Below are 15,478 nucleotides of genomic sequence, written 5' to 3' on the forward strand. Positions count from 1 at the left end.
ATTCATACAATTACTACTGTATTTCAGATCTTCATCACCTTTTGCCAGTACTATTACTTGTTGTTGCTTATTGTCATTTTTCAGTCATGTCTAACTCTTTGTGACTCCATTTGGGATTTTCTTCCAGTATCAAAGATACGGAGTGGTTTGCCATTTTCTTCTCCAGATAGTTTTAAAGATGAGGAAACTGAACAAACAAGGATATGTGACTTTTGCAGGGTCATATAACTAGTGGAAATTTAGTCTTCCTGACTCCAGACCTGGCACTCTATCCACAGTACCACACCTACCTGTCCTAGTATTATTAAAATTACCTTTCATTTGGGTTCCTTGCTTCTTTTTTCTCTTGCTTAATCCATCCTCAAAAGTAAAATTCCTAAAGCATAGTGTGATTATGTCACTCCTGTGCTTAATACACTCTTGTGCTCTTATTAACCTCTAAGAAGACATACAAACTCCTCTGTTTGACCTTTAATATTCTTTAAACCTGGTTCCAATGGGAAGCCATTCCAACTGGAAGTAAAGTCATTCCAGGCTTATTCTGCATTATTCTTTTTCACATATTCTTTGGTTCCACCAAATAAACATGCTTGTTGCGCTTTACACTCAACACTTCATCATTTGTTTCTGGGCCTTTCTCAGGCTGACCCTCAGGACTTGGAATTTGTTTCCTCCGGATCTCTGTCTCTAAAGCCTACTTTGAACTTCATTTTGAATCAAAAACACACGATAGGTGTTTAATAAGTGTTTATTAATTGATTTCATGTTGCATTCTTGAGGGCTGTCTATATTCAAAAAAATACATATAAACATATATGTATATATTTAGATGTGTCTATGTTGTGTCTCCTATAGAGCTCCTTGAGATCAGAAACGGCTTTAGTTTTTATCTTTGTAATACCATTACTTTGAACAGGACCTGGTAACAGCAGGTAACAGCAGCCAGAATTCTGCTGATTGATTTATTGATTTACTGCTAGAATTGCCTTGCTGTGAAGTGACAAATGCTTAGAGTATTATCTTAACAATTCTGTATATTATAGGTTAAGGTAAGATTAGCTCAGAAATTACTTTGTTCATGTGATACTTATAAAACCCAGGAATGGACCTGATGACATGTCCCTGATACTATCATGCTATTCATCCATATTTGCCAAGGCAAGGTTTTAGAAATAATGAGTGTTGAGTATGTTATGACTAGAGTCTCAGTTTATCACAAATTTTTTTGACCTTCTGTGTTGATATATGATGAAAATTTCCACACCTTACCATTCTAGCTTTCTAGCCAAGCATGCAGACATGTTTGTATATGGAACCAAAGAATATGTGAAAGAGAGTAATAGATAATAATACTGAAAAGGTAAATTGGAACCAATTTGTAGAGTTTTAAAGGTCAAATGCAGGAGTTTATCTTTTCTCTTGAAAATAAATAAGGAGTATACACTGGAGCGTATTGAACAGAAGAATGAGTGACATGATCAGACTGTGCTTTAAGACTATCAACTCTATGGAGGATCATCCAGAATAAAAAGGATTAAAGAATGACAAATTGCTGCTTTGCTTCTGAGTACCTGGTTCTAAGTTTTTGCAAACAATCTCTATTTGGATGATTTGGGATCCCTTTGTTTGTAATTTACAAGGGACAAAGCAATGCCTTTAAACTTCAGAATAGAATTACAAGGAAAGTTGTTCCTCATTTCAGACAAGGAATACATGAAAGTCAATGGACTTTTGGGAAAAGCAGATGTCTTTTGTTTATTTAGATCATAGATTTAGAGATGGAGGGGGCTTTAGAAAGCACTTATATACTTTCAGCAGATAAATTCAATCCAATATAGCACTGAATTGACATGATATAAGGATCAGTATACTTGTTATTAAGATAGAATTAGAGGGAGTCGGGAAAAATCAATTGAAGGTACATCATGATTCTTAGCAAACTTGGCCAATATTAGAATAATTCACAAGCTAAATTCTTTTCCATGGATGATTAGGCCACTCTCATGTATAAAATCCTTCAATGGTCTCCATTGCCTATATAATGAATTACTATTAAGCAGATGGCTATAATATGTCATCCTGTCTTTATGTTATATACTCTTCTCCTAACTGGACTCCAACCTCAACATGTCATTTCTTGCCCTGCTGCATTTGTAGGTTATTTCCAGTCCTTGGAATGCAGCCCTCCCCTTCTTTCCCCAATTCAGAATCCTTGCCTTGCCTTAAAGGCTCAGGGCATGTTAACAGTTTCTCAAAAAAAAAAAAAAAAAAAAGCCTTTCCTGATCCCTTTAATTTAAAGTAATCTCTCCTTATTTGCTTTGTTCACACTACATATTGTATTATGTGTATCCATACTTTAAAAAACACTAAATAGAATATAAGCTTCTTGAGGCAAAGGACTATACCATTTTTATCTTTCTAATCTCTGGCCACAAACAAGACCTTGAGCTATTTGGGTCTTAGTAAATGCTGGTTTCTTGACTTAAACTCTCTGCCTCATCATGGAATGGAGGTGATCTTGGAATTTAAGGAACACAAGCTCTGACCAGTCTTACTAAACTGGAAAAATTTCAGATACAAATTCGATATGGATATATAAGGAATATAAGTCTGGAGGGGACCACTATTGGGTCTTTTAAAGGATAATGGATCTTTTGCCTACAGGAATTCTCAGAGATCTACAAAGTTACAGAAGTTATGATAATAATAGTAGCAAACCCAACAATAATTATCATTTAAATAGTACTTTAAGGTTTAGAAACACTTTATAAATATTATTCTTTTATCCTAACAACCACCAAGGGATAGGTGCTATTATTTTACACACTGAGGCACCAACCAGTGCCTATTGCCCAGAGCCATACAGATATTAAATATCTGAGTCTGGATCTGAGCTCAAGCTTCCTGATGCTAATGGTGAAATCTAGTTATCTACCTCTCTATCACTGGAGGCAATATCCACACTGCCAAACCATGGGTTCTTAAATTCTTGAATCAATAGATGTTGGAATCAATAAAGCTAGAAAGGATCTTAAATGTCTTCTAGTCTAATTCCTTTATTTTCCAGCTAAGAAAAGTGGGAATCAGAGAAACTAAGTCATTTCTTCACATTTCACAGTTGGGACTTGAACCAAAGTCCTCTGACTATGATTTTTTTTTCCCATTATACCATGTTCTTGAATATGAGGTCACTGTATCTGTACTGTGACATTAAACCTAAATTATTTTTCCTTCTGAAAGACCTTGAAGGGCTGTAATTATGTAGTTTGGGCAGTTTCAGAGTCAAGAACATTCGGTTCAAGTCCTACCTCCAAACCCTACCACCCAAAAAACCCATCACCAACAACAAAAACTTGTTGGTGAATATGGTCTATTTCCTTGATCTCTTAGTGTTCTGCTAAGACTATAGATTGAAGAATAGTGGCTGATTTGCACTGGGTAAGGGAATCTCTCTTTATGTCATGTTCCCTACACTGACAACATCATAAATCTATATTCAAGTATAGGGACAGTGCTCTGTACAAATTAGGTACATAATAAAGGTTTTTAAAGACTGACCACACTTTTCCCCTTTTACCCAGTAAGGCTTATATAAAATCCAAGAATGGCATAAAATTACAGTTTTAATAAGATAAAGACAAAGTGATGAAGTTGAAGAAAAAAGGTGGTAGTCAGATTAAATAATATATGTGCATACATACATACATACATGCATATATATATAATATACATTTTATACTATTATTTGTCAATATCAGCCTCTATGAATAGCAGACATATTTGGATCAGTACAGCAGTATCTCGTTTCATTGTCTGGTATAGGGAAAGACCAAAGACTTATAGACTAGTCAAATGTAATACTAATATATCCTGAATAATTTTTTCAATAAAAAAATCAGACAGTATTAGACATGATAAACATGGAATAATATCACCAAAATGAAATTGACTATCTACTAACACTCAGGAAATGATTATGTTCCCTGAAGACTAATTTCTGAACTAGCTAGAGCAAAGTCAAAATAATTATAAATAAGAAAAAAAATAATGATGAAGAAAAGACATTGCATACAATCAGGAACTAATCAAATCAACAGAAAAGCAGAAAATAGATAAAGGAACTGGTTTTGACTTTGATTATTAAAATTTCTCTAAAATCTTTAACTGATATAACACAATTACCAGAAACTAGTTTATCCAGAAAACATTAGATCTCTTTGCCAAATAGAAATGGCAGCCAAGGGGAGACAAGGTTTTGAATAGAAACTTAATTTGTAAAATAAGGAGATTGGAGTAAGATCACAAGTATTGTGACCTCACAAAGGAATGAAAGTATAAAAGAAAAAAGGAGTTTGCTAAAAGCACAGGATAAAAACCCAAAAACATTTATAGATGAAGTTGAAGGTGCAAAGTGGTGGAAACAAATAGAAAAAAATGAAATAGATACATTTTATTGATAAGTATATATTTCATATATATATATATATATATATATATATATATATATATATATATATATATATATATATATATATACACACTTATCAGTATTCACCATGATCTTTAATCTCTGTTCTGTTTAAAATACTAAAGGGGTTCTTTTAATTTATCTTTTTGAGTAGACATATTTTCCAAAAACACTGAACATTGGGTATTCAGGAGGCCCTGAATGTGTTAAGGACAATCCTCCCTCTTCTCCCAACATAATTAGTTGTCTGCATCCCAAACTGGACTCTATATCCTTGGGAGTCAAGACAGGAGCCAGCCAGTATTCTCTTAAATGAGAAACTTTTTGTGCATCTGGGACCTTGTAGATAAACAGTTTATTCTATCTTCAAAGTCTAGAATTCCCAGGGGAAAAGAATACTACTTTTGTCAATATCTTGTTCCTCTCCTTTGGGAAGGGTCTTGTCCTTTTCCCACTTGTTCTGCACTTTTCCTCCTCCTAAGACTTACTTTTAGGTACAGATTTCTGGTCTTTCCTCCTTTTATTTACTGTCATAAATATGCAAAATTTTGTATGGATTATGAACTTTTTGGGTTCTACATGTAAATTCATTTGTCTTATAATAAATTTAGTTTTCATACAAATTTAATAAAGTTTTATTTGCCTGTTAACAATTTACAATATATTATATGAAGAAGAAATAAAACTCAAAGGAAATTAAGTCAGAAAGTCATAAAGAACTTTATTCTAATCAAGTCATTCTAGAATTGATAAATAATCAAAGGACATGAACAGACAATTTTCAGATGAAATTGAAACTATTTCTAGTCATATGAAAAGATACTCCAAATCATTACTGATCAGAGAAATGCAAATTAAGACAACTCTGAGATACCACTACACACCTTTCAGATTAGCTAAGATGACAAGAAAATATAATAACAAATGTTGGAGGAAATGTGGGAAAACTGGGACACTAATACATTGTTGGTGGAGTTGTGAAAGAAGCCAACCATTCTGGAGAGCAATCTGGAACGATGCTCAAAAAGTTATCAAATTGTGCATACCCTTTGATCCAGCAGTGGTACTACTGGGCTTATATCCCAAAGAATCCTTAAAGAAGGGAAAGGGACCCACATGTGCAAAAATGTTTGTGGCAGCCCTTTTGTAGTGGCTAGAAACAGGAAATTGAATGAATGCCCATCAGTTGGAGAATGGCTGAATAAATTTTGGTATATGAATGTTATGGAATATTATTGTTCTAGAAAAACAGCAGGATGAATACAGAGAGACCTGGAGAGACTTACATGAACTGATGCTGAGTGAAATGAGCAGAACCAAGAGATCATTATACACTCCAAAAACAATACTGTATGAAGATGTATTCTGATGGAAGTGGCTCTCTTCAACAATGAGATGAACCAACTTAGTTCCAATTGTTCAGTAATAAAGAAAACCAGCAACACTCAGTGAAAGAACTATGGGAAATGAGTGTGGCCCACAACATAGCATTTTCACTCCTTCTGTTATTGTGTGCTTGGATTTTTGTTTTCCTTCTCAGGTTATTTTTACCTTCTTTCCAAATCCGATTTTTCTTGTGCAGCAAGATAACTGTATAAAATATGTATACATATATTGTATTTAACATATACTTTAACATATTTAACATGTATTGGACTACCTGCCATCTAGGGAGGGGGTGGGAGGAAAAAGGGGAAAGGCTAGAACAGAAGGTTTTGCAAGGATCAATGTTGAAAAATTACCCATGCATATGTTTTGTTTGTAAAAAGCTATTAAAAAACAAGCAAATAAAAAAGAGGATTCATACCAAAAAAAAAAAAAAAAAAAAAAGAACTTTATTCTTGAGGTGTCACCATTTTGAAAATGTAAAGGGAATCAAATTTCAAAATATATAATAGAAGGTGGAAGATTTCAAATGACTGGAAAAATCATAAAAAGTTTATTTCTATGAAATTGTGACCAAGAAGATATAAACAATTACTGTATATGGATATCTATTTTTTCATCTGTATGACATTTTTATGAAACTAATTAGAAGAATGAGCAGATTGGACTAGATGATCTTTGAATGTAGCCTATTCTAACTCTAGAACAATGATCCTATGATTTACATAGGTACATAAAGTATCTTTGATGAAGATATGATAAGGGAACAGGAAGGATTTTGCAATTGGTTTTCTAAGAAAGACCACATCTTCATAATAAAAATATTGAAATGTTAAGAGAATAAAGACTGTATTGTTTTTACTGAGTGATGTTTATAAAAAACAAACTTTAACTCAATAGATCAAAATGTATCCAGTGTCTCCTATGAATGTTAAAATCACATATGAGTTTTTGATAAATGCTTCCATTGAAATAGCTTTGTTCAATAAATCTTTGATTATCAATGTCAAGTGAGGCAGAAAAACAGGGAGATCTATGCTCAACAAAGTTATCTACTATCATCACAGATGATCCCCTGCATAAAGTACAAATGGAAGAAGGATTTCCTGTTGAAGGTTAACTTCAGAAGCTTCTGTTTGGGGATGATATAGTTCTGACTGCATCAGCACTTGGAATAATTAAAGGGCTACCTCAATGAGGTCCTTGGCCATTCAAAATAGATAGATTTAATGATTTATACAGGAAAAACCAAATGGGTGAAGAATTTATTTGTTTTAGGCTATAAAAAGAAGTTGGAGGTCCAGCCCACTGGGTTAGTTTATCAGTATATCTGACTTGGACAGCCATTGCAGATAAGATATTATCTGAGCTTAGAATTGAATAGGAGGAAGAGAATCAGCTAGATGACCCTTGAAAAATTAGATGTCACTTTCTGACAACAAACTGAATAATCTGCGTTCTACTGGTACTGAAAGAATTCCATATGATCTGGAAAATGACAAATATGCAAGATTTATAGAAGGATATAGACAAGAATGACATAAAATGAGAAGGCCAAAATACACAGCCATCTGAATGATTTGCAGAGAGATATTTGTTGAATTGAAATGAAATGGAGGAGCTAAAGAGATCATAGATCCATTGAAGTATTAAATTATAACACTGTGATACTTTACATTTGTAGGTTTTTGATTTTTTTTTAAATGTGTATCAGAGATACAATATTGGTGCATTAGATAGGGTATTGAACTTATTATAACAGTTTTGAATTTCAAGCCTGGGCAAATTGTTTTACCTCTCCACCTTAGTTTCTTCATCTGTCAAAAGTTTATTCTAACCACTTGTAATACCTGCCTTACAGGGCTGTTGTGAGGAAAACAATTTGTTAGCCTGAAAGAGTCATTGAAATGTGAACTCAAAATGTGAGTTACTGTATGAACCCTATTTGATAGACGAGGAAACTGGAGGCAGGTGAACTAAGTGACATGGCTCAGGTCACAGGATTAGCTAGTGATGGAGCTGGGTTGAGAACACAGATCTTTTGACTCCACATTCAAGATTCTTTCCACAACACAACATTGTTAAATGAATTATAAAACTGTCAGAGTAGCAGGCAGGCTTTTTCAATGTTCAATTTTCTTCCATGTGGTAGAATGAACTGTGGGTACTCTGAACCACAAATGTCTATCAAGTCTTTTTTTTTTTTTCTGAGGCAATTGGGGCTAAGTGACTTGCCCAGGGTCACACAGCTAGGAAATGTTAAGTGTCTGAGACCAGATTTGAACTTAGGTCCTCCTGACTTCAGGGCTGGTGCTCTCTCCACTGTGCCACCTAGCTGCCCCTCTATCAAGTCATTTCAAGAAAATATTCCAACCCGAGAGTTGTAAAGACAAACAAGGAACACTGGTAAAAAGTACAGAGCTGTTTTGGTTACTTACATATAACCTTTGAATTTACTGAGGTTATTGTTGGGTTTCTCACACACAATCTTGTTCTGAAAGAGTTCTGGTTCAAACCGAGGCTCCTGTAAGAAAGATTATACCATGAGTTTATCTCATTGGATGGACTCAGTTTTTAATAGGATCATCAGACAAGCTAATCGCTATTAGAACTGTTCCAAATTAGCAGCCCAGCAAGGGGTAATCCCTTCTTTGTCATCATCTGAGAGTTGTAATACAGTGAAAGAAAAAGTTAAATCCTCATTAAGGGAGAGAAAAGCAACCCAAATCACCAAAGTGTACTTGAGAGTGGAGCAAAGTATACAATAGGGATTGTCTAGCCTGAGACCTACCCTGCTGCTTGTTGGGGCTTATATCTCTTTAGATCCTCCACACCCCACATCATTTTTTAGGATAATATGATATAATAGGAAATAGACAATTGTAGGAGGCAGGAAGAGTTTGTGCTGAGGCAGTGGGGATAAGAAGATTTTTTAAAAAGACTGCCTTCAAAGAGCCTGCATGCAACTGGATGGGAATAAGGCATGTATGTAACTAATATAAGGCATGCATTGATAGAGGCAAAGGGGAGAATCATTCAATGACTTCCAGAAAAATTTGAGGGAGAGATTGTTACCCTGAGTGAGGGAGGTTATATTGAGGAGATGACAGTTTAGCCTTGAAGTATGGAAGGATTCTGACAGGTGAAGATGAAGTGAGCTTTATTTGTTCTCATGGCTTGAGTCAGAGCAAAATCCAAGTTTGATGATTTACAAAAACAAGTGAAACTTGGGAAACATGAGTTATGTTACCACAGAAAGCAGGCAAAAACAAATGTGCACGGACATACTCACAGAAACACAGAAACATATACATTATGACAATGCCAACAGATCAGAGATTTGGCCATACAGAGCCAGAGTCACATGTGATGGAAATAATTTTATATACATATACATATACATATACATATACATATACATATATATATATATATGTTTTATACCATAAAGAAGTTTTTATACCATAAAGAAGTTTTATACCATAAAGAAGAGGTTTTTTGAAAACAGGTAATCCATTTAAGATATGGGAGGTGACATTCTGAACCACACCTAGATATGATAATGAAATGCCCTATGTTGTTTGCTGATACCAGACTTGGATAGAGAAGTTCCTAATTAGAATCAGATATTGGGTGAGGATCTGAATCTATGATGGGGAACCTTGAAATGGATGTTGGTATGGAGCTTCATCGAATCAGGAGCCAAGATCATTTTCATATTTAGTACAGGGTCAGAAGGAGTCAAAACAATAGACAGGACAGGATAATTCAAGCTGTCATTGCTTATTGATTATACTTATTTATTAGCATAAGTGAGTTAAGATTGGAGTTTTATAATTTTATAATTCCAACTTCAAATATTTCAAAAATACCAATTGTCATAAAGAGAGAGCATATGAATTCCAACACAGGCTTGTAGAAATGGACTGAGATAGGAAAGACATTTTCAGTTGGTGGAACAATTATAAACAGTTCCAGTTTGGCTGGAATGGAGGCTGTGGGAAGGGAGTCAGGTGAAATAAGTTTGGAAAAGTAAGTTGAAGCCATACTGTATAGGTAGTACCTTAAATGCCCCATGATAAGGAGTTTACATTTTGTCATAGAGATAATAGGCAGCCATTGAAGTTTTTATTGTGAGGATAAAAATAAAATGATAGAATCTGAAAGCACTCTGAAAGTTGTTATACCTATATAAAGTGGTGGTAGAGATGTTTTATGCATGGTATGGTCACAAAAAAAAACACTAAAATTTATATAGTACTTTAAAGTTTGCAAAGTGCTTCATAAATATTATTTTGTTTCATCCTTATATCATCCTTATAATCCTTCTGAAAGTTTAGTGCTGATATCTTTCCCATTTTGTAGATGAGGTGAGGAGGTTTTGTAAGTTGTAAACTTGATACAAATGATAATTAGATTGTAAGATCCTTGAAGGTTGGGACTATTTTTTTTTTTTTTTTCTTTTCTTTGTATCCCTAGCAATTAGCATATTGCCTGGAATGCAGAAGATACTAATAGATACTTTCTGACTGATTATTTTTATGCAAAAACAAACAAACAATCCAGCAACTTAACTTAAAAACAAGTCACAAATATATTATTCAAAAGATTTGTAGCAATGGTGTATTAGATAGTGCATCAACATTTAGAGAATGCTCACAATTATACTCTTATTGCAGAGAAGAAACCACTGAGTTTAGTATCTAATTAGCTACATCCCAAAAGAGCTTTTTTACTACCCCTCATCATAGCAGACACATAGTCATTGTTGCTACCTCAAAACTCCTTGTTTTCCTCCATCTTTCCCTTCTAGGATTCTATGCTCTTCTAGTAAATTTGTCTTCAAAAATTGGTTTGAGGACATATTTTTGTCCCGTTTGCTCAGCACCAAAAATAAGTGGACACATTCATCTTGCCTGAAATAAATCACTCCTCAACCAACTTCTACAAATAGCATAATTTTCCCATTTGTATTAATTCTTTCAGGAAAAAGAAATTGCTAAGCTTTGAAATGGTGACAAATAATTCTATAATTTGTCATCCCTTTTCTTGCCATTGATCAGGACACTTGTTTCACCTGCTTTTGTGCCATTTGCTTCAATTCAGGATTTGGAAATCAAAACTTTCCTCAAATGTGAATGGTACTTGAGTAGTGGGATCCAATGAACAGTGTTCTTTCATAATAAATCCCTCTGTCCTTAATTTTAATCTCTGGGTTTCATAGAATGTTCATAGAAGGGATTTTGAAATTTGCATTTCCTAATGAAGACATTGAAGTAGATAGAGACATGTGAAGTGACTTGCTGAAGGTTACCCAGGACTCCTTGGCAGGGTTAGCAGCTTAGGCCACCTTTCTCTAAGATCTTTGTTTTCTCCTTCTATCACAGGATAATAGACCATTGTGGGCAAAACTGGGAAATTAACAATGTATTTTCCTTCCTTCCTTCCTTCCTTCCTTCCTTCCTTCCTTCCTTCCTTCCTTCCTTCCTTCCTTCCTTCCTTCCTTCCTTCCTTCCTTCCTTCCTTCCTTCCTTCCTTCCTTCCTTCCTTCCTTCCTCCCTTCCTCCCTTCCTCCCTTCCTCCCTTCCTCCCTTCCTTCCTTCCTTCCTTCCTCCCTTCCTTCCTTCCTCTCCTTCCTCTCCTTCCTCTCCTTCTCCCTTCCTCCCTCCCTCCCTTTCTTCCTTCCTTCCTGGAGGAGGTAATAAGACACCAATGGATATTGAACCTTTGAACCAGGGCATGACACAGTCAGACCTATTCTTTAGAAAAATCACCTTGGCAGTGAATAAGAAGACCATGGAGAGCCTTGAGGAAGGTAAACTAGTCAGAAGGTGACTGAAATCATTCAGATGACAAATGGTGAAGGGTTGGATAAGGGTAGTGGTTTCCTTTCTATCAATGTTCTTTTAAAAAATCATGTTTGTTTTTCAAGGATTCCCTTTTTTCCTACCCTCATGCTTGCCATAGAAGCCTTTATTGTGAAAAAAGAATTATAATCAAGCAAATATATGGACAAAATGGCCACATCTGATAATATATACTCCATTCTGTTTTGAGAGCACACCTTCTTTTTGCTGTGAGGGAAGAAGGTATGCTTCATCATCAGTTCTCTGAAGTTTCAATGATCACTTGCCAAATTTTATACTTTTTACCTTTATAACATGTCTTTCTTTTCACCACCCTTATTCAAATCTTCATCATTGCTCATTTGGACTATTGCAATCACCTTCTAATTAGTTTCTCTTCTCTTTCCAAGGCTCTTCTCATTCCACTGTCCATGTAGTTGTCAAAGTGATTTTTCTAAAGTCTATATCTATGTCATGTCCCTGCTCAATGTTCATTGTTTCTTTATTACCTCCTGGATCAATATCAACTCCTCCATTTTGTATGTATACCTGTTCCTTACCTGGCCCCTGCTTACCTTTTCAGAGTTTGTACACTTTCCTCCTTTTTAAATACGCGATGATCAGCTAGATTGACCTATTTGCTTTTTCTCAAACATGGCATTCCAGCTCCCTGTGTTTTATACTGGCTAACTCTCATTCCTGGAATGCTCTGATCCTGTCACTGTTATCTCCTAGACTGCTTAGCTTATTTCAAAAGAGCAACTTTAATTTTTTTGCAGGAAGCCTTTTTCTGGTCCTTCTCTGAGATTATCTTTTATATACTATTTAGGAGCTGGCCAGTGTACACAAGTAGAAACATATTAAAAACATTATTTTTAGTTTGCTAAGAAATATTAAGAAATACTATTTTCTGGTCTAAAACTTTTCCCTTTGGGAAAGTGAGAACAAAATCTAAGGCTTTCTTTTGAAATGGAGTACAGTAAAACTTAACTCTCATCTATTTAGTTTCATTGCCTTCCCAACTTTGCCCTGAAGTGATTATGCCATGATCACCTAAAGGCAACATCTTCTATTTCAAAATGTAATATTAAGATAATAATTATAGGAGGGGGAGGTGGGAGACCTTTGTAGGCAGACTTTTCCAGTTTTACTTTCATCATATTGCACAGTTAACTCCTACTCATAAAATTGACCTTGCCAAGTGGTGGTCTGTCAAATAGTCTAAAATCTACCAAGGCTGCTTGACTGCAATAAATGTTTTATTGAGAAGGACTTTACACTGATGTTATGAATATGATATGCTAAGGGTTAGATGTGAAATACTATAAAGACATTCAATCCTAATGAAGAAATGAAGAATAATGGATTCTACCAAGTCTTAGTCTCCTGGCATGGAAGTGACTCTGGGCATTCAAATACTATGAAATGGGCAGTGTAAATTATAGAAAATTCTACCATTTTGGAAATGTTTTGAATGTGGCTTTGTCCAGGCTGAGTTTGCTGTTTGAAGTCCAACCTAGTTAAAAACAAAAAAGTTCACTAAGTGATGAATTTTTTGGCCATGGTGAATCATGAATCAAAAGAAAAAAAAATCACTCCCAGTGTTCTATTACTCTTATGTTTTTGTATGGGCAGTATGGAATTAATGGAAAAGATGGCAGAGAGTATTAAGAATTATTAAGTTTTTTAGGCCATCTATAAATATGAATGAACATGACTAAATACTGTAAAATGTGAGAATTTTGTCTGTTATTTTAGACCAACTATAAACATGAATACAATTGTGGTCTAATGACTAGTATTGATACACTATTGGAAGAATTAAAAAATGCCAGTATTGAATCCAGAAGACAAAAAAAAGTCAATACTAAATAGAAAGTAAGTTCACAGATTTTGCTCCTTTTTGAGGTTACTTAATGTCTGTATATATCTTGTACATGTCTAATCACTTTCATATTGTGTTGCCCTTTAGAATGTAAAGGGCAGGGACTGTTTTTTCCCCTCTCTTCATATTTCCCAGAACTTAAAATAATGTCATGAATGCCTACTAAATGTTAAACAAAGAAGTTAGTGGAATAAGCTACTGAAGTGCCCTGGAACAATAAGAAAAACTACTACTGAATTGGGTACCTTGTAGTGATCATGAGAAAACCAAAAAAGATAATTGCAGCTTATACTTCAAAATTATTGCAAAGGATAAAGAAATAAAAAAAATCTGTGAAAATATACCATGTTCCTCCAAACAAAGTTAACATTTTGAGATTTGGTGATTTCAATGGGTATTGTAGATCAGAGGATAATGGTGAAAAGTAGTCATGCTCAAATGGATGGATAATGTCATTACTGTAAATTTCTTCAAATGGTGCAGATAACGAGTCATCCTAGGCTGTCAATCTTGTCCAGCTGTCATCCAAGACCTCCCTCTACAGGGGGACCATCCAACATACTGGGAGCTTTACTAACTTTCCTTTGATATATCAAGGGTAGCAAAAGTCATACTGACTGGGTTATCCTTAACTCTTGCTGTGTGGCCACACCATTTTCTTTTTTCACTCAAACTCTTTTATGACATTCTCTATCTTGATTTATTGTAATTTCTTCTTGGTGATATGTGGGAGCCTACTCATATCTGACATGTTCTTCTACATGGTAAAAAGTAAAGTACATTGTAAAATATGGATTCAGTCAGAGAAATGGAAGAAGTCAAAGAATTGTAGCTTATTCTGAAGTATCATGGCTATGAGGCATGGGTATTTCAGAAGAGTCAGATGAAACATGGTAAATACCTGTTGTTTATTAAATAAAAAAAGCAATTGAAATGACTCTGTATTATCAGACAGGATGTGATGTTTATTGATATAAGAGAATATCAGAATCAGTTACATGCAATTAGAAACTCAACTAGTTACAGCAAAAGAATGAAAATCAAATTTTAAAAAGAGGATAATGATGAGAAAGAAAACACTGTGAACAATTACAATAGCTTAATACTGAACTATTCCACTGAGTTATTGAAGTTGAATTGTGGGAAATGGAAAAAAAGACAAGGCTATTGGGTATCATTTATCATTACTTCTTGGAAGAGTTCATCTGATATACAGCAGTTCCCATAAGGAAATCAAAAGAGCTCAGACACTGCCTTAATCATCCAACCTTTGATCTTATGAAAGGAAACAATGATTGTGGATATAAATCTGTTTTATGAAGGAGGAAGGTGAAAGATTACTAGCAGCAGCATCTCAATAAAATAAGAAGTAAAAATAGTAAAGGGAGTAAAAACAGGAGAAGCAAAATTAAGTATAAAGAAAGCTTGACATGAGACCCAAATGAGCAGCATCAACCCTCGAGTATTCTTAAATGAAAATGGCAGAATAACAACAAAAATGTAAAACAAAACAAATTCATCAACATTCTTATATTTATTTCCATTCAACAATGACAAAAATATCAACTCCTTTTGGATTTTAACACCTGAGTCTCCAAAGAGATATACACTGAAGTAGAAATATGACTTAAAAAGCACGAATTGAGAAGACTTAAAAAGCACAAATTGAGAAGAATGACTGTATTAGATCAACCAAACACCAAGGATATTGACTCTAATTTATAAGAAATCAAGCCATTCTCCAATTGATAAATGGTCAAAGGATACGAACAGACAATTCTCAGATGAAGAAATTGAAACTATTTCTAGCCACATGAAAAAGATACTCCAAGTCATTATTAATCAGAGAAATACAAATTAAGACAACTCTGAGATACCACTACACACCTGTC

General features: G+C 34.5%; 1 protein-coding gene across 12 annotated transcripts in view; it reads right to left on the reverse strand.

The window, feature by feature from the left end:
• ATP10B (ATPase phospholipid transporting 10B (putative)) overlaps positions 1-15,478 on the reverse strand; it is a 296,022-nt gene that overhangs the window by 82,072 nt on the left and 198,472 nt on the right. For all 12 annotated transcript variants that reach the window (XM_074291992.1, XM_074291982.1, XM_074291989.1 and 9 more), the window contains one exon: positions 8,294-8,379. In XM_074291992.1, coding sequence (XP_074148093.1) covers positions 8,294-8,379 — 86 coding nt within the window. The remainder of the gene's footprint in view (positions 1-8,293; positions 8,380-15,478) is intronic.

This window comes from Sminthopsis crassicaudata, chromosome 2, assembly GCF_048593235.1.
Source record: "Sminthopsis crassicaudata isolate SCR6 chromosome 2, ASM4859323v1, whole genome shotgun sequence".
Taxonomy (NCBI): Eukaryota; Metazoa; Chordata; class Mammalia; order Dasyuromorphia; family Dasyuridae; genus Sminthopsis; species Sminthopsis crassicaudata.